Raw genomic sequence first — 26,213 nt, forward strand, 5'->3', positions numbered from 1 at the left:
TCAATTAAAGTTAGAGCTCCCCTGAGACATATATGTACTGTCTGATATTAATGGGTACGCTGTAATTAATGGATTTGTTTATTAATTCTGTCCCCCTCTGTTTACTCATCATCTGGACAAGGGGTTAGGGACTGGAAAACTGCTAATGTGGCTTCTTTGAGATAGATGAAGGGTTATTGCAGTACCCAAAACTCAAAATTAAATAACCTATTGACTCTGTGCTGCTAACTCTGCACCATATAGCTCAAACCAAGGGTCAAATATAAGTAGAGACAAAAATAATTCAAGGAAACACAACTATATGCCAAATGTGCACAGGTTCCCAAAAGAAACAAGCAGTTCTGGTTTCCCCTTTGTCAATGCCAAAGACAAACTGTGTTTATGTGCCGTCTTGCCTATGTCTTTCTTTATACTCTTATGTGTAGTTTTGTATTGTGTGTAGCATGCTACAGCAGCTGGAATGACAGGGATACGACATTCCAGCTGCTGTGAAACTTATTGTCTTTTATTCAAATATTATTGTCTTTTATATATATATTATTACATAACATACACCCCATATTGTGATGCTTAGACGGCTAAAGTTTATCACTTTTGGAACAAATGTGAAAGAATAATTTTTCATGTAAATAGCTAGAATATTTCTGCTGAATGGTTTATATATGGCAATTTGTAGCAGAGTTAGCTAGTTGTAGGATAATAAACCATTCAATAAGCTGCAAAATCAAGAACAAAACACGTTATAAATAATTATAGGATAACAAGGAATTCAATATAATTATAGTATAGCTCCTGTAGTGTGTGGGGGGGGGGGAGGTGGCTGGGGGGAGGGGGGGGGAGTAACCCCTTAGTTTAATACAAATTTATTATATACGAGATAGAACACACAATTGATAGGAGTACCCAGTTAAGAAAAATTAGTGTTAGAATCAGTGGAATTTTAAAACTTAACCTTGAATGGTATTAATTAAATATTAGCAACCAGAATCACTATTGGTAATTGAACTTGTTTTAACCCTTCTGTTGCTACTTAGAGAATAAAGTGTGGTAGAAATTCACTTGCAGCCAAGGATCGCTGTTTTGATAGAGGGAAAAGTTAACCCTTAATTAGCTGTATCTTAGATTTTAAGTACCAAACATGATCATAATTTTGAAAAAAACTTTTTTGCTACTAATTTTTAAAGCCGATAGGGCAACAGTACCCATAACAGGAGCTGCTAGACTGTTCTAAGAGGTTCGTTGTGTGGCTGTCGAGCCTCTAAACTGAACTTGATAAAAAATGTCATGGTAGGTAGGTAATGCACTGTTTGTATATGAATTACGTACCAATTTAATGGGCTCATTACCTATCTAAGATCGAGATCTATATTTCTGTAACAATGTCAATTGCGTGTTAGCAACTGTATAAGTAGCAGTTAAGTCTTTGATACAATTGTGACGGAACAGATTGTATCAATGTTGGAAAATAGTATCACTAGCAACTAGCAACTGTAGCAAGTGTGTTAAAAAATGATAAGCTTAGAGTCATGTCTACAAATGCTCGCAGTTTAGGGAATAAGATCCATGAACTTGTGGCAATAATGGCAACTGATAGTGTAGATTTAGTCGCTGTTATAATGAGAAAAATGACTGGGATATAGCAATACCAGGGTACTCTTTATATAGAAAAGACAGGGAAGGCAGGAAAGGGGAGGGGTGGCCCTGTATGTGAAGGATAGCATAAAATCTAGCCTAATAAAAGTTAGTGAGGTGAACATAGAGTCCGTTTGGGTTACGTTAGAATTTGGTAATCACACAGTAACTCGTGTAGGTGTGATTTATAGGCCCCAAGGACAAATTGAAGAGTTAGATAATCTACTAGTTGAGGAAATAGCTAAAATGACAATGAAGGGGGAAGTTATCATCATGGGTGACTTTAATCTTTCTGATGTGAATTGGAAAACAAAAATAGCTGCTTGTGCCAGGAGCACACATATTCTAAACTCCCTACTGAGATTGTCTCTAAAACAAGTCGTTGAGGAGCCAACTCGTAAAGAGGCCATACTAGATTTAGTGTTAACAAATGGAGATTTGGTATCCAATATTACTGTAGGTGAAAGTTTAGGATCCATTGATCATCAGTCAGTGTGGTTTAATATAAGAACAGTGACTGAGTCACACCACACAAAAACAAAAGTTTTAGACTTTAAAAAAACAGACTTTTCTAAAATTAGAATATGTGTAAAGGAGTCATTATCAGACTGGAGCAATTTAAATGGAGTCCAAGAGAAATGGGATTATTTAAAAGTTGCACTACTGAAGGCAACAGAAAATTGCATTAGGCTTGTCAGTAAAAGCAAAAAATTCAAGAACCACTGTGGTACTCCGCAGATGTGGCCAAAATAGTAAAAAACAAAAAGTTAGCATTTAGTAATTATAAAAAAAAACAGAGTGAGGAAAACAGAATGATGGGTCCTGTTTTAAAGGCATTTTTAATAAGTAAAGATAGAGATAGGGTTCGATTCCCTTAGCAGAATAAGGTTTTACACTGCTTACCGAATAGCAATTTTCCCATTTACTTCAATGCAGGAATTACTAATCTGTAAGCAAAATAAACCCTAACTCTGGTAAGAGAATCCATCTCATATTTTTTTTAATTAAAGTGTTTATTTGAATATGTATGTACCTCAAGGTGAACCTATACACATGATTAGCTTCTGACAGGTTTACATTAATTTAACAATGACCCATTGATACTAATTAATTCTATGTATAAGTATTACAGCTAAAATATTTCTAAAGATATTTTTAGTCCATAATACACATATGTTGACCTATATAACACATTTAACGTGTATCTGGTATTATTTTGCATATATTTGTAGTTTTAACTTTTATTTGAAATTATATTTAGACGTTTTCACAGTTTCAGTCTGTATTTAGTAGGTTTTAGTCCGTTTTATGAATTTTTTACCAATTTTTTAAATTATATTTACCAGTACCAGATGTTTCAGCCTGTATTCAGTTATATAGTCATTTGTATTAGCAGTTTTAGGTGATGTGTGTTTATTAATATTTGGATTTGCAAGATTCTATTTAGAAATGTTAGCTTGTATCTTGAAAAAATAGAATTCTATTTCATTGTGTTTACTAATAGTACAATTTGTACATTGATGTGTGTGCCTAACCTGAAGCTGATGACATATTGTACACACATGTGTGTGTTTGTGCATGAACTAATGCTGCTGAGATAGAGTGTGTTTGCTTACGGTGCTGAGATGAGGTTGAATTTATGTAATGCCATAGTTGCTGAGATATTTGGCATCTGCTTGAAAATGCTAATGAGTCAACATTTATGTGTAAATTAAAGGGGAACCGTTTACTTGGTGGAATAAAACATTGTAAATGACCTATAATTTGTGTTACTATTTTTTCACATGTGCCGTTTTTAATAAATCTATATTAAAAATGTAGCGAATAACATCATTATTCAGTTTAGTCCAGACACAGTCAGGGCAAACAATGCAGATGAAGATCAGAAATAGAAACATTGTTTAATTTCTCCACCTTCCTGTATGCGAGAGAGAGAGAGAGAGAAAGAGAGAGAGAGAGAGAGATGGGTAGATAAATCGATGGATATATAGATAGATAGGTAGATAGATAGATAGATAGATACCTGATAGACAGACAGAAAGAAAGAAAATAGATGGATAGATAACTATATAGATAAATGATAGATAGACAGACAGACAGGCAGCCATATATAAGAGTTTAAACGTGCTAAGGATTAATTATGAAATAATGTGCATCTGTGTGAAAACTGAGAAAGTGAGTGCACATGTGTGCATATTAACGGTGACAAAATATCAAATACACATGAGTTAAACCAATTTGACCTAATTTGATAAGTGTGTGTGCATCTGTATGTGTGTACATGTTTGTTTGTTTATGTAGGTGCATATGTGTGTACTATACTCATGAGATAGTATGTGTATATGTAAGTGTGCTTGTTAATGCTAAGCAGACAGTCTTTGTGTGTGATAAAATCAATGTCATAATGTGTATGTGTGGCACAAGTGTGTATGTTAATGTTATTCCTGGTCAGATAGCCAGCATCGATCTACTCACATTAGGTTACATGATTTATATCACTGGAATAACATGAAAGCTAGGTTAAAAATGTTAGCCTGTTAACGTTAAAACATGCATATGGGATGTTTTAGAAAAAATATATGGAAAGACTGAAAGAACAGGGGTAGAAGTAGGCAAAGGGGGTGGGAAATAGGGGCAGAGAAGGGGAAGAGTTGCAGAAAACAGAAAATTGAAAGTGAGTGCATTGAGTTTTGGAAGGGTGAAAAAATGCATAGGACGAAGGTGGAGAAGGTAGACAAGCTCTAGGTATCAGAGCTAGGCAAGTATGGAGTGACCAAGGAAAATGGTGAGAAAGAAGGTGAAAACTATGGGACACTTGAGGGAGTGACAAAGCTGACCATGGTGTGTCGGAAGATAAAAAGGTGAGTTAAATGAAGGAGAAAACAGATAACATTGAGGTGAGGGGTAGAAGGGACTAGGAAGCAGAAGGAGCTAGAAAATAAATAAATTCAGTAGTAACGAACATCATAGAAAGATGGAATTACTTAGGAAATGTGGGTAAATTTCATGGGATGAAAACAGCACCAATGGAGTTACGGAGCTGGGAAAAGGTAAGTAAATCTTTATATGTTTTATATTTTATTATGTCAAACTGGAGGGCGACCTATGGGACAGGTAAACTATATCATTAGAAATACAGGTTTGTATTGCTATTAGTATAGTGTTCCTTTAAAGGGTTAACATGAAATATTAATGGTATTGGATTTGGAGCAGATGCCCTTAGTTATAGTTGTTGGATTGATATTGGAGGACCTTCTCTTGGATAATCTGTAATTACTGGCAATTAATTTTAACGAGGTAAAAATAAAAAAAAACTGATTTATAACTACATCAATTAATGAGCAGAATATGTGTGCAGGGACAAAGACTGTTATTCAACAAACAGTTAGTAAAAACTATTCTAAATGTAAAAACAATAATTATCAAAGCCACACCAATTCAATTCTAGGGCAATGTACTAGATTAGGAGTAAATCACCATGTAAACCACACTGTTTCTTCATATTTAATATTTTGTTTTCTCAGATTTGCTTCAATGTTTCCTTAATAAATATGACCTAAGCCACTTAAGGACTGCATGATGGTCTATGCTGTCATGACATCACTGGGCTTTAATGCCCAGTGATGGCGTAGACTGCCATACAGTAAAAGTACCAGCAGGGGTTAAATCCCTGCTGCTACCTATAAATTGCAGGTATCTTTCGATACTTGAGCATCCCCTCTGTCATCCCTGCTGCTACCAAGGCCCAGGTACTTCTTGATATCTGAGCGTTCACTCGGTCAGTTGGGGGCACAATTAGTGGCCCCGGACTGACCGAAGAGCAATTAGCAAGACTCAAAGTGACCCCAGGGTTGTTTCAGAGGTCCCCTTGGATGCTTCTTAGCTCAGTGATCGATGCTGGGCTTTGTCAGCTTCTCAGCACCAATCTCTGTATGCTGGAGCTTCAATATGAGAGGGATCTCACAGCACACATGGCTCACAGTGCCCTCTGTACTGTGTGAGCTGGGAAATACCTCTGCTGATGTCACTACTGGAATTAGGGATTAAGGTGAGTCGGATTAGCAGTTTTGGATTATGTGACTACAATTAAGGCTGTAATCTCAGCATGCCAAATTTGGCAAAGTTTTAGCTTTAAAACTTTAAGAAAAAAATAATTGAAATCCTAGACATACTGGGCATTTTAAAAGTCAGGACCAATTAGTAAATCTATTTTGAGTTAGTTTTCTTTAGTTGCATTTGGTGTATAAAAATTACAAAAAATATTATTTCTATTTAATATTGAGTTATGTATTCTTATGGGGTATCAGAAGAAAGCCCTATCTCTCATTTAAAAAATCATAAATTAAGTGGTGTACTTAAACAGAAAGTGGGAAATTGTGACTGAATGAACGCAAGGCAAAAGTGCAAAAAAGGCCTTGGCCACGAGGGCGTTACTTCTGAAAATAGCCTTGGTCTTTAATGGGTCAATAGACATGTGAAGATGGGTTGATACTTTGCTGGCTTTGATATAGAATGAGCAAAGTCGTCAGGGACATTAAAAAACTAGTCAACTAATGAAGAACGTGACTTGAAATTTTCTCTAAAATATAGATTAAAAAAGTATACATTGTGACAGTAGGTAAAACTAATAATGCAATCAAGTCTGCATACTATGAGATCTTCGATTTCACTTATTCCACCTCTAACTTGGTGCTCATAATTTCCTCAGTGGCTGGTCCTTCTTGCAACTGCTACCATCTTGGTGTTGCTTATGTTTCTTTGATTCTAGGAATCTCTTGACACAACAAGGGGGAGATATTTACTCACGAAGAGGCAGGAACATATTGATATATGCAGGAATAGCTACTAGTGTACGTGGTGTCAGCATCAACACAAAAACCAAGGTCAACATACATTCACTTCACTCATGCGAAGAATTACTTGTTTTTTTTTTTTTTAGGCTCTTGAAAAAACTTCTCTGAGTCCTAATCGTGTTGAAAAAAAGGTCAATTCAGCAGTGAAGCATTCCTAGACTTTTTTTCACTTCTACTGGTATGGACTTCCAGAGTCCAACACATCTACTGTGCATACCTTGACAATATTAACTTCTAGTCTAGTTAACTTCTAGTTGCTCAGTGACAAATTTTAGCCAAAAAAGGGTTGGACTATATAGACTACATGGTTCAGAACAGGATAGTTATAGCAGGCACCCACCTAAGCCAAGCACAGAGGTTCCTACATATGTTTGTTAATAACACTCATATTGACATAGCTTAGTTTTTTTATGTTCTGTTTGAAAGTTTGATTGAAATGATCCAATATGTGAAGAAAAGCTTTTGTTTGTACAGCACTATTCTGTTAACACCCTTTGCCATGGAATTTGTATTTAACCCCATATGATAATAAGATACGACACATAGCGGAAAGATGAAGATTTGTCTCATGTAATTGAAAATGTCAGATGTTAGCAAGTATATGAATTGATGTCAGACTGTCATGAAAACTGCAATAGTGGTGGTAATTTTTCTTTCTTTTCCTGTGTGCTTCTTTAGTCTCGGCAGACACCGGAGGGTGAGTTTCTCCCCCTGGATCAACTTGAACTGGATGTAGGTTTTAGCACAGGGGCTGATCAGCTTTTTCTGGTTTCCCCACTTACGATATGTCATGTGATAGATTCCAAGAGTCCGTTCTATGAGCTATCTCAGCGATCCATGCAAACAGAACAGTTTGAAATCGTTGTGATCCTAGAAGGCATTGTGGAAACCACTGGTGAGTAAACCTGTAGATATATTGTGTGATATTATACTGTGAATCTGTATATCTATGTCTTTATATTGTGTTTATGTTATATGATAGGATTGTTCAACGGAGAACTGCAAAATTATTTACTTGTCTTATACAAATGTTAATGTTTTTATTTGCTTGTAATAAATGGTGCAAAAGTGGGCAATTTTTCATTACTTTATTATTTTATTTGTTTCTTTTTCCACAGTTTGTTGTATTTTTCATTGGAAATATTCTAGGAAGTGACAATATAAAAACAAAAACACACAATGTGAGAATAAAATAACCTGTTATTGTTACTCTTTTTTTGTATTTATATAACCCATGCAAACAGCTTAATATGTACCTACAGATGCAAAGGTGAAAGTAGACGCCAAATAATGAAACTTAGTGTTATAAACAGAGCCATTATTTTTTAAGTTATTGTCTTACATCTTCCGCTCTAATCTGACCTATATTTATACAATACATGACCGTACATGCCCTTAGATTATTTCAACTGCAGCCCTTACAAAAACTGTAACATTCATTTTAATAAAAAATCATGCAATGTAAAAGATACATAATGCTAAAACATTCTATTCTATTGAGAAACAATGCCATCTCTGGGTTTTGGAGACGTTCAAAAACCAATCAACCTTGTGTTTATCATGCCTCTAGAACCGCTCAATGGGATTATTTATATACTATAATACCATCTTCAAATTACATATTTTTTTTGCAATACAATTAAATGAACATTTATACTAAAATGTTTAGGCTGCCATGATTAAGCAAACAACAAATCATGTGACTGCAATTCAAAACATAAAGCATGAAGACATTATCAAGTGATTTAGTTGTTGTCAAACAAACTTTAGAATAGAGAGTTGTATGAGCTCAGCTGCATAGACTGTAGAATCATTAGATATGGTGGAATAAGTAAATACGTTAATGATAGGTTATGTCCACGGGCCCTTGTTGCCACCTCCATTTGGATCTACAGTGTGAGTATCTCTGTTAAGAGATTGTTATATCAGCTGTTAAGTGTTTGGTTTTCTATGGTGGACAGGTTATGTTTTCAGATGCCAAGGTGTGGGGGTTATGAAATATTAAATCCAAAACCTGGTGATGTCAGTAGTTGGTTTTATTTTTATCCCTGTAAAAGTAATGCTGTAATAAACAGTGGCTAATTACTTCTCCGCAGCAAGGCTCGACTGATTTAGTTGTGTTGTGTATTTCAGTGTATCTGCGCATACCATCTGTTTTAAATTAAAATACTGCATATAAATTGTTAGCAATACACAGACCATATTATAACAGGGGATGAAGATTTCAGGTTAAACATCTACATCAAGGAACTTTGGAAAGAACCAGATATATTTAAGTCTAGGCAGTCTGTGAAATTATTTGCACCATCCCCATCTAAAACTAAGGAATGTGTTGTTCCAGTTTTGAATTAATCTAGGCACTCCCTTAGGCTCTAAGGAGTGCAAGTGGTGCCCAAAAGGTAAATCCCCAGGTGTTTTAAAACTACAGATTCCATGATACTTTGACAAACTATAAACATTCTAAAGGCATGCAAAGCATTGTTGGAGTTCTACAACATCTGGGTGTCTAACTTGTTGGCACCCTTGGTCTAGATAGTCTTACCAGAGTAAGAGTTGACATGGCTTACTAACTCAAAACTCATCCATTGCCATCTATTGTGAAATAGCTGTTTTTGTGGTCTTATATCACCTCCTTCTGTCCTCGACTGTCATCGACAAGACCTGAGATTACCATAATTCAGTTATTAACTCCTGGGTTTTAACAGCCTAATGCATACTATGGCTGGCCACTGAAAATGACTTAACACCCTACTATATATACTATGTAGACTTTGTATACTTTGTTTAGATGTTCCTACACTTCAGAAATTGTCAACACTCATATATCTATAACCTTCTATACTTCTATGTGGTTTGTTATATATAACCATCAGACTCTCCCCTAGTCTTGCATCTTTTAAGAAGTGCCTTAAAACCCATCTCTTTAGGAAAGCTTATGGCCTCCAAGACTAACCCTTACCTCACATACCTGTCTCTTGCCCTCTCCTAAAGGGCAGCCCACCTTATTTGATTGTAAATTCCTGTCCTAATGTGTTTTACACCCCACCTCCTATAGAATGTAAGCTCGTTTGAGCAGGGTCCTCTTCAACCTATTGTTCCTGTAAGTTTATTTGTAATTGTCCTATTTATAGTTAAATCCCCCTCTCATAATATTGTAAAGCGCTACGGAATCTGTTGGCGCTATATAAATGGCAATAATAAATAAATAATAAATAAACAACATTTACACGTACTCACCAGTCTCCTTGCCAAAAAAACTAACAGTCTCTGTGGGTGATATATTAATAGCTACTTTTGCATTTCATTTACTATTTTACTTCTAGTTCACAACTACACGTCTTTCTTTCCCTTCCTCTTTTATAACTACTACTTCATAATACTATAACCATGTAGGATGCAATTATCATAAATGAATCAATTATTAATGCCCATACATGGGCTAATTTTCATTTTGAAATGCATTGCAAACCTTTCTTTTTTATATTTTTTTATTTTATTTTTTTGCAGTGCGTATATAGTAACAGACTTGCATGGGGTACCCCTAAGGCAATCCTCATGCTATTCAGGCATAAATTACAATGGGGTATACATTGTACTTGCACAAATTTTTTGGTAGTTAGTAGAGTCACGTTCTAAAAGATAAGTCACAGAGTAGTATATAAATGTAATAAGCTAACCCGTCATGTTAGGTGCTCAGTGTGTGTGGGCTGTCACGGCCTGCCAGTAGTTATGGTTATTTGGCTTATGTGACTTATGTAGCATTGGGTGGCGTGCTGGTTAGTGAGATATGGGTCCCTATAGTTGAACATCTAGCTCGGATATGCATATACAGATAGTGGGTATATACAGTGCAACAGTTGGGCTGTCAGACTTAAAGTGTTGATACATGAGTAAATGTCACTAAGACTGGTAAGGTCTGGCTGCTAATGCTCACACATATTTAGCCATTATTTGAAGTTCACATGGTTCTTAGCTGTAAATGCCTACTCAGGTAAAACTATATGCAAAATTATAGGCAATTATAGGCAAGAAGGAGCAGTGGGCTACACAATACAGTACACTGAGAGTCCATGCTGCTGCGCAGGGCCTTGCAAACCTTTCTTAATGCCCTCTGTGATCGCTCTCCTGCCCAGCGATAAAAATTATTTATGTTTTTGCATTTCAGTGCCTCTGCTTTGCAGGACTTCAAAATGATGTAATGTCTTTACAGGAGTTTGTATGGCGCAAAATATACAGTGCTGCAGGAAAGCAGCAAGTGGAGGGAGGAGATAGTATTTGCTCTGGGCACATATACAAGCATACGTGCAGGCAGCAATAGAACAGAATTGCATGTATCGTATGTGGCATTATGTTCACATGCACTTACAATCTTTATGTTTGTATTACTTTAAAAAAAATATTTATTAACAAAATATAGCAGTCAATTAATTTACAATTTTTTTTACTTGTAATTTGGTTTTGCACTTATAGTACATTGTAAAACTATACTTCATTCTTCTGAGATCATTTTATGAAACTATTGGAAGTATTGCAAGATTAGTGTGAATATACCATCTCTAAAACTGTGTCCTCCTGTTTGTTCCTCAAAGGATTAGCAGAATTACAGCAAATTGCACGTCTTCTCACCTATAGAATGTAAGCTCGTTTGAGCAGGGTCCTCTTCAACCTATTTTTCCTGTAAGTTTTCTTGTAATTGTTCTATTTATAGTTAAATCCCCCCTCTCATAATATTGTAAAGCGCGACACAGAATCTGCTGGCGCTATATAAATGATAATAATAATAATAATAATAATAATAATAATAATATATCTCTGAACAAGAGTTATATACAATATTATATCTAAATTGACCATGCTAGTTACTCTCATTATGTTTGAAATAAATATTACTCTTTATTTAAGAAAAAAAAACTATAGTGAAGGGGTTAAAAGGGAATGTCTTGATACATTTCTTAATTTGATATTATTAGATAGAGTATAATTTATTTAGACTAATAATAAGATTTAAAATGTTGATTAAAGTCATTGGTAAGTAACTATTATTAAGTGCGCACTGCCCTGCCGTTAATAAAACAGCACATGTGGGAAATATAGAGTGGTAACTTAAATGATCTAATAATAGTGTGCTTAATGGATGACAAGTATATCTTAATAAGGAATCTGTATATGGTAATGGGATCATCATTTTCTTTAATTACTTTAAGGAGAATGATGGAATCACTGGAGGCTTGGGTAATTTCAAAGCTCGTGCTTCTGGTACTGTTTCAAAGTGTTTGTAAGTTACAGTGGTATATTTATAACTAATATTGGGTAACTTAAACAAGAACTGTGACTTCCCAGCAATTTTAATGGTAACTGCTTAAGGACCATATGACAATCTATGCCGTCACACAGTGTTGGGTTTAACACATTTTAAATGCATGGATTGTCATGCATTAAAAGTACCGGCAGGGCTACATCCCTGCTGGTACCAGGAAACCCCAAGTGCCGTTTGATACCTGAGTGTCCTCTATGTTAGAACCAAAATCTCCTTTTGGGAGAGTGCGTGTTAGAAAAATAATTTATAGTGAAAATTTTATATAGCAACTCTATACACTAATGTGGATTACCCTTTATTCCACATACAACAAATACAGGAAAAAGTTTTGGTATATAGTAAACATATACCTTAAGTGGAGCACTATAGGTGTTGATGGATTGCCTTATAGAATCTTGTTTAAGTTGTATACGTCAAGTACAGATATAAAAATATATATCTTAGTGCAGATTGTAAAACACTGTGTGAATTAAAATGAAGTAAGAAATGGGTCACTCACATTTTTAAGAGCCTATATTATTGGCTCTGTAAATAAGACTGGTGTGCTTTTTAGGGCAGCATCCCACCACTATTTCTTGCTGGAATTTTTACAATCTGCACTATATTATATATTTTTATATCTTAAGGTATATGTTTACTATACTTAAGGTATATGTTTACTATATACCAAAATTTTTTCCTGTCCTCTATGTTAGCTTGGGTTACACTTAGTGGGCCCAGATTGTTGAGTGAGCTGTTTGCAGCTCTCAAAGTGGGTGCTGCACATAGTCCTTTAAAATGTTTGAAATCACCACTGCTAAGATCACCCTTCCCCAGCCCACCACCTGCTAAAATCAGGGAGCCCCAGGTAACGTTCGATTCCTGAGGGTCCTCTCTGCAAGCAGGGGCCACAGTTTGGTAGCCCCAGACTAACAGATGAACTATGTGTAGCGCTTAATTCAAGGGCTGCACATAGTCCTGTAAACCCTGTAAAATGTGGTTGTGTGATATTGATTGATTTTGTTATTAGGCAATTCATGTCAAGTTCCTGCTAAATTAGACCACTTTTGAAATTTAAAGGGATAGCTTTGAAAATCAGTAAATAAAACTATCTGCCAGTTTTCTTGCCATAACAAATACTGTTGAATTATTTTCAAACATTCAAGTTAGGGAGCACTTTGGAAATGGTGACCATAATATGGTGCCATTTGAGATGAACTCTCACAAAAAATCTAAATTATATGGGATGTACATAAACACCTAATTTTAAAAAGGCTAAATTCAATAAGACATTTTTACAGCTATTTGGCTGGCAGGAAATATTCACTGGCAAAGGCACATAGGATAATTGGAAGGTATTTAAACACTTTCTACAACAGTACATTTCTCAATACATACCATTGTTAAACAAATATAAAAGATGCACATTAAAACCAATGTGGCTAAGAGCAAGGGTCCGTCAAACGATAAAAGAAAAAGAAGGAAGATAAGAAAAGTGCATTAAAAAAACATTTAAATCAGAGGAGTCAATTGTATCTTGTAACAAATATAAACATGCCAATAGGACTTGCAAAAGAGTGATTAGATGGGCTAAACTTTAAAATGAAAAGCTCATAGTTAAAGAAAGCAAGATCAACACCAACACCAAAAAGTTTTTTTTAAATATATTAATGCCAAAAAAGGTTAAGAGTAAAATTGTTGGTGCATTTGAAAGTGAGATGGGTAAGTTAATCAAGCAGGATCAGGACAAGGCAGATATTCTAAATAATTATTTATCTTTAGTATATAGGAAAGAAGACTCTATGGATGTAGATTTGAAAGACAAAAGTCTTACAGCAAACAGGCAATTGATTAACACAAGATAAAGTGCATCAGAAATTAACTAAAGTAAATGTAAACAAAACCCCTGGGCTAGATGGTATTCATCCAGGTGTGCTCAGGGAGCTTAGTGTAGAAATATCCATACCGCTGTTCTGTTACAGGATGAGAGAGAAAGTTCAGCAGCAGAACCCTCAAGATCAGGTCTGCACAACCTGCGGCTCCCCAGATGTTTTTGAACTACAACGCCCCGGATTCTTTGAATAAAACAGATAGCCAACACCCATGATTCATTTGATGAAACAGATAGAAACACATAATCAGGGAATCACAGGTGATAGCCAGGGGTTCATGGGAGTTGTCGTTCGAAACATCTGTTAGGTCACAGGTTGTGCAGGTCTGCTCTAGAGCCAGAAGTAAGGAGAGAACTTAAGCTAGTCAACAGAAATGGGGTGGGGGGGGGGCACAAACGACAACACCAGCATCCAACACCATTGTTTCTATTTAAAGAAACAAACATATATTCATAACCCAATAGTGTTAAAACACTTCTTGTATCCTTAAATATAGTAAAATCTTACTTGTATTCAAGTCTACAGCTGTTGGTTATGCCCCTGTCTGCCTGAGACCTGCCTGCTGTCTTCTGACATCATCATAAGTGGTGGTCTGAGCAAATCACAATGTCACAACTGTCAAAGAGGCAGACCAGGGGCAGAGCTAACACAAGTTAAACACAGCCCTGGCCAATCAGCATCTCCTCGTAGAGATAAATTTAATCAATGCATCTCTATAAGGAAAGTTCAGTGTCTGCATGTAGAGGTTGGAGACACAGAATGGCAGTCACACTGTGCAGCACTGCCCCAGGAAGCACCTCTAGTAGCCATCTGAGGAGTGGCCAGTGGAGTTGTCACTAGGCTGTAATGTAAAGGACCCGCTCCAATGGCCATTGGAGTAACTAAATGACCTCCATTTGTCTAAATATACATAGGGATTAAGGAGAGAGTGCAGGTAACTTTTTTTTCCTTTGGTTTTTAACTGTAATGTAAACACTGCATTTTCTCTGAAAAAAAAGCCTAAAGGATATTATTCTATTCACCAGAGCAAATATAATAAGCTGTAGTTGTTCTGGTGACTATAGTGTCCCTTAAACTATTTCGCAGGGATATAATATATTAGAAAAGTGACTTACTCCTTTATTAGAATATTAACTTCCGTTCCCAAATCACTTTAATTAATTCTTTAGTGATTAAACCGTTGTATGACTTCTACAAGTTTAGATGTCCCTAATCTAATTTCAGCACACATCTGTAACGCAGAAGTGCAAGTGATAACTACCTGTTTTAAATTCATCCTCTGTTAAGTGTATTGACACATATGCTAATGAAATATGTATATTTGGCATTTTCCCATGCAATTGTTAGTGATCTGCAAGTAAATTATATAAATATGGAGGGATGCCTTTCAGAGAGGAGATGGAAGTATAAAGGTACGGTGTATGTGAGAATGAATGTCATGTCTGAAATCTCTTTCTCTTTTGAAGTGGTTGACAAGGTTCCTTAGCTGTAAAAACCTGACAGAAGGATGTTAAAGGTGCATAAATGGCATTTGAGGTTATAAGACAGATTGTGTATGATGGATGAAAGGTAGCATAACTTTACAAGATCCAGGGCAGATTTATAACTTGGTGTGATACATATTTACATTTATGCCATTTGCGTTATTTTTGTCAGTAGAAGAATGCGTTTATTTGTTGAAACAAAGTTGAAACAAAGTATTTGAACCCTTTAGACAGAAGGTAACTAAAACTTAGATTTCCAAAACTACAACTCCCATGATTCCTTGCCAGTCTTAAACAAACCTTCATATTCTTGCATTGCGAGTTTTAGTTATTGATCTAATTCGCAAGAAAGTCTTTTGATAGATGTAACCTGATGTGGAATAAAATAGATGAATAGTTGTATCTTTTTTTTTCTCTGATGTTTATTGCAAGGAAGTATAGTGCAGTAAGTACACAATGTGTTTATATTTTACTTATACTGGGCTAACATCTTCTAACTCCAGCTAGGGGAGGTACAGTTAAGACAATTATTATATTGTACACATGTTTATATTTCACACTAGTAATTTTGGTTCTGCTGAACCCTTTTATCCAAAGATAGAACATTTTCTGGGAGGTCCAGCTTGGCCAATTGTCAGTTCAGGAGTCAAATCAGGAGAACAATCCAAAAAGGCCCAAATATGCATATTAGACGCTGTCATTTTATTTGTGCGTCTTTTATAATTCAAATACTGTGACGTCACGTCCGATTTTAAAGTGACCACATCATCCAGGCAATCCTGATATCAAGTATTTTGGAGTTGCAGAGATGACCTCGACCAATCAGAATTATTGTTAGGCTATATTAAGCTAATTTGGACCCTTGTTCCTTGCCCTATCATGGTTTTTGCCCTGATGCACTTTAGTGCTCATAGTAAGTCTCTCTGATATTATATTATACTCTGATATTGATCTTGGCTTGTATTTGACTTTGTGAATTTCTGGTATCCTGACCCAGCTTTTTATTCCGTTTATCCGTAGTTCTATATTCCTGGCCTTGGCTATTCCCGACTCTGTCTTTATCTGTATTAATGTTAAGTCCAGCCACTCTAAGGCCCGGTTATATGTCTATCTAGTACCCCTGTTTGTGGGATTCGTCATGCCTGTAAGTTGGGATAAGACCTCCCTGACAAAACCCCATACGAAAGCATTGATTGAATGCTTTCGTATGGGGCAGACTTAATGCTCTTGTGTATTATGTCCCCCCCCTCATTGACTGACATTGGCGGATGAGGACCATGACCCAGCACCGAGGAGCCTTGCCACTGAAATTAGGTACATGAATGTGGGACAGAGGCACACTTTAGTGTTAGGAATACACTAAAGTGTTCCTTTAAAGCTTGCATATCTGAGTGTCTTAATAAAACATTATTTGACTGTAAGCCTTAGCGAAAGATCAGGCCATTTTAATGAAACAATATAGGTTATTCAAAGTGGTTTAAAACTGTCATGGTTATACACTAGCGTGAATATACAAAGTAAATTTCCACTTCAAGTTAAAAATAGCTGAAAAATTCTCCAAGTCATGTATGCTTCCAGTTTGATTACTTTGGCCTTACATTTTAAATTATCTTTGAAGTCTCATTATTATCTGCAAACTCCTATTGTCTAGCTCCCAAAATAGTCAGCCAGTCTCACTAGCACCACTGCATCTTCTAATCCATTGCAGTTTACAGTTGTAGTGAGAAAGTGTGCCCATACTGATAATAATGAAAGATTAAAACGGGAATGTTTAAGTAGCGTTTTACCTCTGAAGCTTGTAGCATGTATAATGTAGAACAGAACTCACATGAAGAATGGCGTTCACAGTCTTTTTAGCGCTGGTCTGGTATAATCTTCAAAGTAAAACCCCCTGCTCTTGGAAGGTGAATAAATAAATGTTTTCATTATGTTTTCCAGATTAGATCTCGGCAGGTATCACAGAGCACATATGTTTAAACAGCCAAGATGTGCCTCTCTCTACAATGATATGCAAACACTTCATAAACAATTCACTAGATATCGTTTGAATTACCAAATGCACTTAAAAAATACAAATAAAAACACAGCAAGTACAGCATTGTGCCTCTTAAATGCCAACTTTTGGGAAAATAAAATAAACAAGTTTGTTTGCCCTCAGGTAGGCACGTCTCAGATCCTGATTTGTGCCTTCAGTAATTTCTATCATGGAACGGATAATCTGAATTTTTGTACAGATCAATAAGCAGCTGTAAAAATATTAGTTTTAGCAAGCCACAATAAAATTAGCATTTAAAGGGACACTCCAAATCGCTAGACAGACAGAGAGATAGATAGATAGATAGATGTATATATTTTTAGATATGTGTGTGCATTTATTAAGGTAGAGAACAATTATAAACACTAAAATCAGGTCAAGGTAAAAGTATTTGTTTTTTAACCAAACAAAAACAGTTGTGGTGAATTCACAAATTAATTGAAAAACTTGGTCCAGAAATGCTAAAAATTTTATAATATCTTAATAATAATAATAACAACATCCTAATAATTGGAAACATTCTGGCTAAAACTGTGAGTTAGCTGTAAATTCAACAGAATTCATCACAATGCACAAGTCATTAGAGGACTCGACTAAGTACTGTTGAGTTTGGATGGAGATATATTTTTTTCCATGCTGCTAGTGTTTCTTTAATTTTACAGATTGATCTTCAACTCCCCTACAAAGAATTGATTGGTAAATTACCTAAAAATAAAAAGAAAGAGTATGGAAAGATGCCTAATTCCTGGGTTATTGATGAACTTTACAGTTAGGCAACTACTGATTAGTGATGTCCCGAACTGTTCGCTGGCGAATTGTTCCCAGCGAACATCGCTTGTTCACGTTCGCCACGGATGGCAAACACATGCGCTGTTCGGTCTGCCCACTATTCGTCATCATTGAGTAAACTTTGACCCTGCCTGTACCTCACAGTCAGCAGACACATTCCAGCCAATCAGCAGCAGACCCCCCCTCCCAGACCCTCCCACCTCCTGGACAGCATCCATTTTACATTCATTGTGAAGCTGCATTCTTAGTGAGAGTAGGGACAGTGTAGCTGCTGCTAATTTGATAGGGAAATTGATAGCTAGGCTAGTGTATTCAGTGTCCACTACAGTCCTGAAGGACTCATCTGATCTCTGCTGTAAGGACAGCACCCCAAAAAGCCCTTTTTAGGGCTAGAACATCAGTCTGCTTTTTTTTTTTCTGTGTAATGTAATTGCAGTTGCCTGCCTGCCAGCCTGTGTGTCAGGCTCAAAGCATATACTGTGCCCACTTGCCCAGTGCCACCACTCACTCACTGGTGTCACAATAGCTTGCATTTAAAAAAAACAAAAAACTTTTTTGACTGTAATATAATAGCAGTCAGTTTCCTTCACTAGTGTGTGTTTCAGGGCCTGCCCAGTGCCACCACTCACTCACTGGTATCACAATAGCTTGCATTTAACAAAAAAAACTTTTTGGACTGTAATATAATAGCAGTCAGTTTCCTTCATTAGTGTGCGTTTCAGGGCCTGCCCAGTGCCACCACTCACTCATATCTGGTGTCCCAATAGCTATAAGTATCCAATAAAGGACACATGTATCCAAATGTACAGGCAGAGCAAGTGATTTCCATAATCTAATACAAAATGTCTATGTGCACTAGAGGTGCATAAAATTGTAGCAAGTATCAGATGATCGCTCAAGTATCAGATGATCTCTGTCAGGATGTTAAACCACTTTTAACTTAAGGAATGTAATAAAATAGACAATCTGTATGAGACAGAAGTCAGAAAGGTGCCTTCAAGGGCACCTGGTACAGGAAAGAGACGGAGGAGTATCGAGAAAAGAGAAATGTTGTTACCAAGTGAGCCAACCCTGTGTGAAAAAACCCTGATTGGATCTTAAATAGAGGTAAAAGTGTCATTATTTGTGCCACTGGACGGCAAAATCCCGTACATATCGCGGGAAAAACAATCGTTGTGTCTAATCGTCGGCATATTAACCTTAGTGACAGACCACAAACGGCAGATACAGGATAATATCCATGACGAAATTTCTTTGCACAAAAGGCAATCCCCAACCTGTACTCGATTGTGCCAAAGGAAGTAATGGCATGTCTGGCAAACAGTGTTGGGGCAAGGGTCCATCTAACCACTGATACCTGGTCTGCAAAGCATGGTCAGGGCAGGTATATCACCTACACTGCGCATTGGGTAAACCTGATGACGGCTGCCAAGCATGGAATGCGTGGCTCTCCAGAGGACTTGGTGACCCCGCCTGAATGCACAGGTGGATCAGTGGCTGACTCCGCACCAACTGGAGATGGGCAAAGTGGTTTGTGACAACGGAAGAAATTTGTTGGCGGCATTGCATTTGGGCAAGTTGACACATGTGCCGTGCATGGCACATGTGTGTAATCTGATCGTACAACGCTTTGTGCATAAGTACCCAGGCTTACAGGACGTCCTTAAGCAGGCCAGGAAGGTGAGTGGCCATTTCAGGCATTCCTACACGGCCTTGGCGCACTTTTCCGATATCCAGCGGCGAAACAACATGCCAGTGAGGCGCTTGCTTTGCGACAGCCCGACACGTTGGAATTCAACACTTCTAATGTTCGACCGCCTGCTCCAACAAGAAAAAGACATTAACGAGTATTTGTATGACCGGGGTGCTAGGACAGCCTCTGCGGAGCTGGGAATTTTTTTGCCACGTTACTGGACGCTCATGCACAATGCCTGTAGGCTCATGCGTCCTTTTGAGGAGGTGACAAGCCTAGTCAGTTGCACCGAAGGCACCATCAGCAACATCATACGATTTGTTTTCTTCCTGGAGCGTGCCCTGTGAAGAGTGCTGGATCAGGCCGTAGATGAGCATGAAGAGGAAGAGTTGTGGTCACCATCACCACCAGAAACAGCCTTATCAGCATCGCTTGCTGGACCTGCAGCAATGCTGGAAGAGGATTGTGAGGAAGAGGAGTCAGAATAGGAATGTGGCTTTGAGGAGGAGGAGGAAGACCAACCACAACAGGCATCCCAGGGTGCTCGTTGTCACCTATCTGGTATCAGTGGTGTTGTACATGGCTGAGGGGAAGAACATACCTTCAGAGAGATCACTGAGGACGAGGAACAGGACATGAGTAGCTCGGCATCCAACCTTGTGCAAATGGGGTCTTTCATGCTGTCGTGCCTGTTGAGGGACCCTCGTATAAAAAGGCTGAAGGAGAACGACCTGTACTGGGTGTCCACGCTACTAGACCCCCGGTATAAGCAGAAAGTGTCTGAAATGGTACCGAATTACAGCAAGTCGGAAAGGATGCAGCAGTTCCAAAATCAATTAAAAAGTATGCTTTACACAGCGTATAAGGGTGATGTCACAGCACTACAGGAATCTAACAGGGGAAGAGGTGAAAGTAATCCTCCTCCTCCCACGACCACGCCAGCAAGGACAGGACGCTTTACAGACGTGTTGTTGATGGAGGACATGCGGAGCTTTTTAAGTCCTACGCATCGCCACAGCCCTTCGGGGTCCACCCTCAGAGAACGACTCGACCGACAGATATCGACACTCTGAGGAGCGATGAACCCCTTGACTACTGGGTGTGCAGGCTTGACCTGTGGCCTGAGCTATCCCAATTTGCGATAGAACTTCTGGCCTGCCCAGCTTCAAGTGTCCTGTCAGAAAGGACCTTCAGTGCAGCAGGAGGTATTGTCACTGAGAAGAGAAGTCGCCTAGGTCAAAAAAGTCTAGATTACCTCACATTTATTAAGATGAATGAGGGATGGATCCCGAAGGGACTGACAGTGGGCGATACATTCGACTAAAAAAGGCCTGATGAGGGGGACTACTTAACACACCACTCCTATCTGGTGGCACATTAGATTGCACGCGCAGTGCCCCAAATTTGAAGTAGGAGGACCGACCAAGCATCTTTTTCCATCTCCCGCTTTCTAAAATCGATGCCTTATATACACGTCCCCAGATAGGGGACGTAACAGGGATGAAACTGATAGGAATAGTACTACTTAACACACTACTCCTATCTGGTGGCACAGATGATTGCACGCGCAGTGTCCCAAATTTGAAGTAGGAGGACTGACCAAGCATCTTTGTCCATCTCCCGCTTCCTAAAATCGATGCCTTATATACACGTCCCCTGATAGGGGACGTAACAGGGATTAAACTGATAGGAATAGTACTACTTAACACACCACTCCTATCTGGTGGCACATTAGATTGCACGCGCAGTGCCCCAAATTTGAAGTAGGAGGACCGACCAAGCATCTTTTTTTATCTCCCGCTTCCTGGGTGGAGGAAGAGAGACCTTCAATGACATCAGTGAGGACAAGGAACGGGACATGGCTAGCTTTGTATCCAACCTTGTGCAAATGGGGAGTTTGCGGTTGTGCAAATGGACTGTTTGCGGTTGTTTGCGGTGCGTTAAACGGGGAGTTTGGTCTGTCACTGTGAAGCGGGCGTAACCCTTACACTACCTGATCGATACAACATCATACCTGATGTTTTAAAGCACGTTATTCCAAACAATTTAGGAATGTTAGGTGATTTATGCCCTTTATGGATTAAAACCAGACTCTGCGTCAACTATGTAATTTTCCATGGGAGTTTTGCCATGGATCCCCCTCCGGCATGCCACAGTCCAGGTGTTAGTCCGCTTGAAACAACTTTTCCATCACTATTGTGGCAAGAAAGAGTCCCTGTGGGTTTTAAAATTCGCCTGCCCATTGAAGTCTATGGCGATTCGCCCGGTTCGCCCGTTCGCGAACATTTGCGGAAGTTCGCATTCGCCGTTCGCAAACCGAAAATGTTATGTTCGTGACATCACTACTACTGATACAACACCTTTTCTTAATTTGTGTATGAGCTGTTACATTTGTTAGATATACTTTAAATTAAAAAAACTGTCTCGTAAGCTTTTGATTGCGGCTCTAATTTAACAATGTGTTTACGTCCTTTAATTCCCATTCTATGGGTTAACTAATTACATTGGGGGCATCACGGCACTCCTGACACCAAAACCACTACAGCATGCTGTAGTGATTGTGGTTCTTGGGGTGTTCCTTTAAGAAGTTCAGTTTCTCACAAGTTGAGCAGAGACTTAATTTAATTTCGGTTCCCCATTAAAACCTCTGTCAGCTAATTCTCGATTGTTGATATAGATGTGTGCAATACGTGTATGTAACAAATGACAACACCATATTTATTGGATATTTAGTCAATAAGGGTATTTCATATTTCCATTTAGACATTAAAAAAATAAATAGAAATTTGCTTAGAATGAATTCCAAAATGCCAAATGTTTGTTCCATCAATGATCAGATCTAAACAGGCTGTTAATTTTCAAAACCTTTTTCTGCAAGCCTAAAATTAGAAAATGTATACAGACATAAAATGCTGTTAAAACAAACACAGACACACACACACAAAGAAAAGAAACGGTGACAAGGAGGACAAGTCATCTCAGCATTAAGCCCTTTGCACACTTCTGTGATTTTCTTTTTTAGATTTTTTTTTTTAACAAGGAATAAGACTACCTTGTATGTACTGTCTATCTAGTTCTGCAGAATAAAGTGGTGCTATCCACATAAAAGATAATGATGTCATGATAACATTTTATATAGATGCATTGTCTAGAAGTGCTATTTCCTCTATCTTGACGTCAGCTTGTTCTTTATTGTTGCTTGTTATTTAGAAGCTTTGTGCTGGTTTATGTGGGGTCTGCCTGGTAAGTAGGCTGTTAGGTGAAATTTGAGGAGCACTGGCCAATTCTGGAACTGCAGGCACACAACCTAGGTTACACTGTTCATAAACGACAGGGCTAAAAAATACCTATTAGCTTACTCAACCTTGGAACTACAAGACAGAACTCCAGCAGAGGATCTAACGAATTAGAACTGTCAATCACATCTTTCCTTCTTTAGATTTCTTACGGTAGTGAAAAGGATTCCCCGCTTTGCTCACTAGTTTGATGTTTGACAACTCACAGAATGCCCAATCATTTTGATGACACCATTTACAGAAACAAATATCTGCCTGTCAATAATAAGAAAACTATTCCAGCATCCTGCAATGACAAGACTAACATGCTAGCCATCAGTGACAGCCATGGAATATGTGCAAAATCCATGTATAGCGGGACCCAGCACAATAATACTCATCCCATCTATTTATACATTAATGGTAACTTTTTCAAATTGAGTACATCAAAATGATAAAATACAGAGTGTGTAATCTAAGCCAAAGGAGCATGCAGTCTGACCTCCAGGCTAATCACTTGTAATCTACTGCATTTCTTTGAATCTCTCATTAGTAAACTATCAGATAAGTAGCAAACAGAATTCTTACACATCTCCCTCAAAACAAATCATGCTTAAACACTATAAACTTAAACACAATAATTTTTTATTTTTTTTTATTTTATTTCTCATGATACTCAACTAGATTGAAAACCTAGCATCATGGGAAGTGTCTAAACAGCAAACATTATAGCTTACTCCAAGCTTCATTATCACTACAGTCTACTAAAGTACCCTGTTCTTCCCCCTTACCTGGGTCCAGAGGCGTAACTAGAAACCATGGGGCCCCGGTATGAAAATTGTCCTGGGGCCCGCCCCCATACTTCTCCTCCCTCCCCCAGCCATCTGTTCAGTTCACGCCACACAGGGATGTGTATGATTGGAGAATGATTGTGACAGTGCTAGAGAAGGTGAGTGTGATAGTGTGAATATGGCAGAGTGATGGGAGTTGAGTATATTATGGGTGAATGACAGGATTGGGGGAGTTATTGAAAGTGTGACAGGGTGAAGGGGTGACAGTGTGTGTGTTGGGGTGACAGTTATACAGATACACATGCAGATAAACAGACACACACTGACATACATGCAGATACACACCATGTAACACATACAGATACATACACAGACACACATGCAATACTCAGGCACTTAATGACAAACATTCAGATGCAAAAAGTATGACACTCATACAGATACAAACAGTGACACACAAACAGATACATAGGCAGACACTGACATACAGATATGCAGACATACAGATACATATATAGACACACATGCAGACAAATAGATACACATGCAGACACACACACACATACATACATACACATACAGAGACACACACATACACACAGACACACATACAGGCACACACATTATTATTATTATTATTATTGGCATTAATATAGTGCAAACAGATTCCATAGCACTTTACAATATTACACATGACACATGGCTGTATACAAGGGCTGTGTGTGTTGCGTGGTGTGGCTGTGTATGGGAGGCTGTGTTTGTATTGCAGTTGTGAGCCCTGGTGGTCTGGTAGGGAGCTAGAGATGTGGTTGTCAAGTGCAAATCACTGTAAGCTATCATTTCAGTCAGCCATGATGGAGTACAGAGTGATCTGCACCTGCTAGAGGTGCAGACCACAAGCTTCCTTGCTGCAGTCACAGTGAAGGGAGGGTGCACTGGGTGGTTCAGTAATTTAGACCCGGGCTAGCTTGCTTCTTAAAGTGTTTTTGTTTGTTTGTATCTATATATCACAAATGTGTTTGCTACAGCACACACCATAGTAGTGGAATCTGTAAATAATGTAAGAAAAGCACAGAACCTAATGAAGTCATTTGCTTAATCTAATATGCAAATGATTGGCTCACCAATGCAGTAGTGCGTTTGCATATGGATTAGACTGATGATGCCTCCAAGGCAAGTTTAATTGGCTATATGCTCACAATCTCAAACAAAGATGGCCTGGCCAGCAGGCTCTTTATATTCTCTATTCTTCAGCTCAAAGCCCTTAAAAGAGAACTGTCACATCCTAGGATTTTTAATTCCACATTTACTTATTCGCTATATTTAACAAATACTTGTTTGCGACCTCTGACAAATAAAATTAAAACTAGACATCCTTACTGCTCTATCCTAGATCTGAGCTCCGTCTCTTGGCTCCCTGTCATCAGTCAGTCAGCATAGACAGAGTGCACAGAGAGAAACATTGTTTCTGGTTTTCTTCCTCCAAATAACCGCGTGCCTTTGCCGTGCCAGGACTGAACTGGATAGTGACTTCAATGACGAAATATTTAATATACATTTAAAAGAAAAGAGAGCATCAGATGAAAAAAGGATAACTTGAGTTAAAGGGGATTTTCAGTATTTGTTGCGTTATGCAATTTACAGAGAAGCGATGATTCCCTTGTACAAGACAGTAAAGAGACACTATTGCACATTCTGCTTGCAGGGATGCACTCGCAGTTGGCCACCACGTGGATCTCCACTTCCAATCCAATGTAAATAATGAAATCATTTCTGAGCCAAAGTGGGTTTTATGTGCTCTTTATTCAGTTACCAATAGACCTGGCAACAGGTTTTACCCTTTCGGGTCTTTAATAAGCCTCGACAGCAGTTTTGATCCTCTCGGGTCTTTGTCAAGCTTTGAGGTTTCATAAAGACCAAAGAGGATCAAAACTTTTGCCAAGTCATCTGTTGGTGACTGAATAAAACACACTTAAAATCTGCTTTGGCTCAGGAATGATTTCATCAGTATGGGGATAAAATGGCTGCCTTCAACGGGCTGGAGTGTATTGGGGAATACAATGTAATGATTGTGGGCTGGCATACGTAGTTTAATTTAGTTTTCTAACAGAAGAGAGAAAAGTCAATAGAGGCCATTATGGACTGATGTAGAAATGCTGTTTCTAAACACTCTTCACGTATTATGAGATCAGGACCGGGTTTCTTATTTAAAAATCTGTCAGGAATCTATGTGTATTTGATGCTAAATACTTCAGATGCCAATGGTTTTTTCAGTTATTATCAGCATAGTTATAATATTAGTAGTTTATATGAGCCATTTGTTTAATATTCCTGCTCTTTAAATCCAGCTGTTCTGGCGCTGGGTTTAAAAAGTGAAGTTTTAGCCTCGGCTCTGTTTATACAATTAGAATTTGACATGGATTATACTATTTCTGTGTTCTGTGATGTCATTTCTTTTACTGTCTCAGACCTT

The 26,213-nt window shown here is 38.0% G+C and overlaps 1 protein-coding gene across 1 annotated transcript in view; it reads left to right on the plus strand.

Moving 5' to 3' along the window:
* KCNJ3 (potassium inwardly rectifying channel subfamily J member 3) overlaps positions 1-26,213 on the plus strand; it is a 191,998-nt gene that overhangs the window by 11,042 nt on the left and 154,743 nt on the right. Inside the window, exon 2 of the mRNA XM_063429530.1 lies at positions 7,164-7,380. Coding sequence (XP_063285600.1) covers positions 7,164-7,380 — 217 coding nt within the window. The remainder of the gene's footprint in view (positions 1-7,163; positions 7,381-26,213) is intronic.

Source organism: Pelobates fuscus, chromosome 8, assembly GCF_036172605.1.
Source record: "Pelobates fuscus isolate aPelFus1 chromosome 8, aPelFus1.pri, whole genome shotgun sequence".
Lineage (NCBI taxonomy): Eukaryota > Metazoa > Chordata > Amphibia > Anura > Pelobatidae > Pelobates > Pelobates fuscus.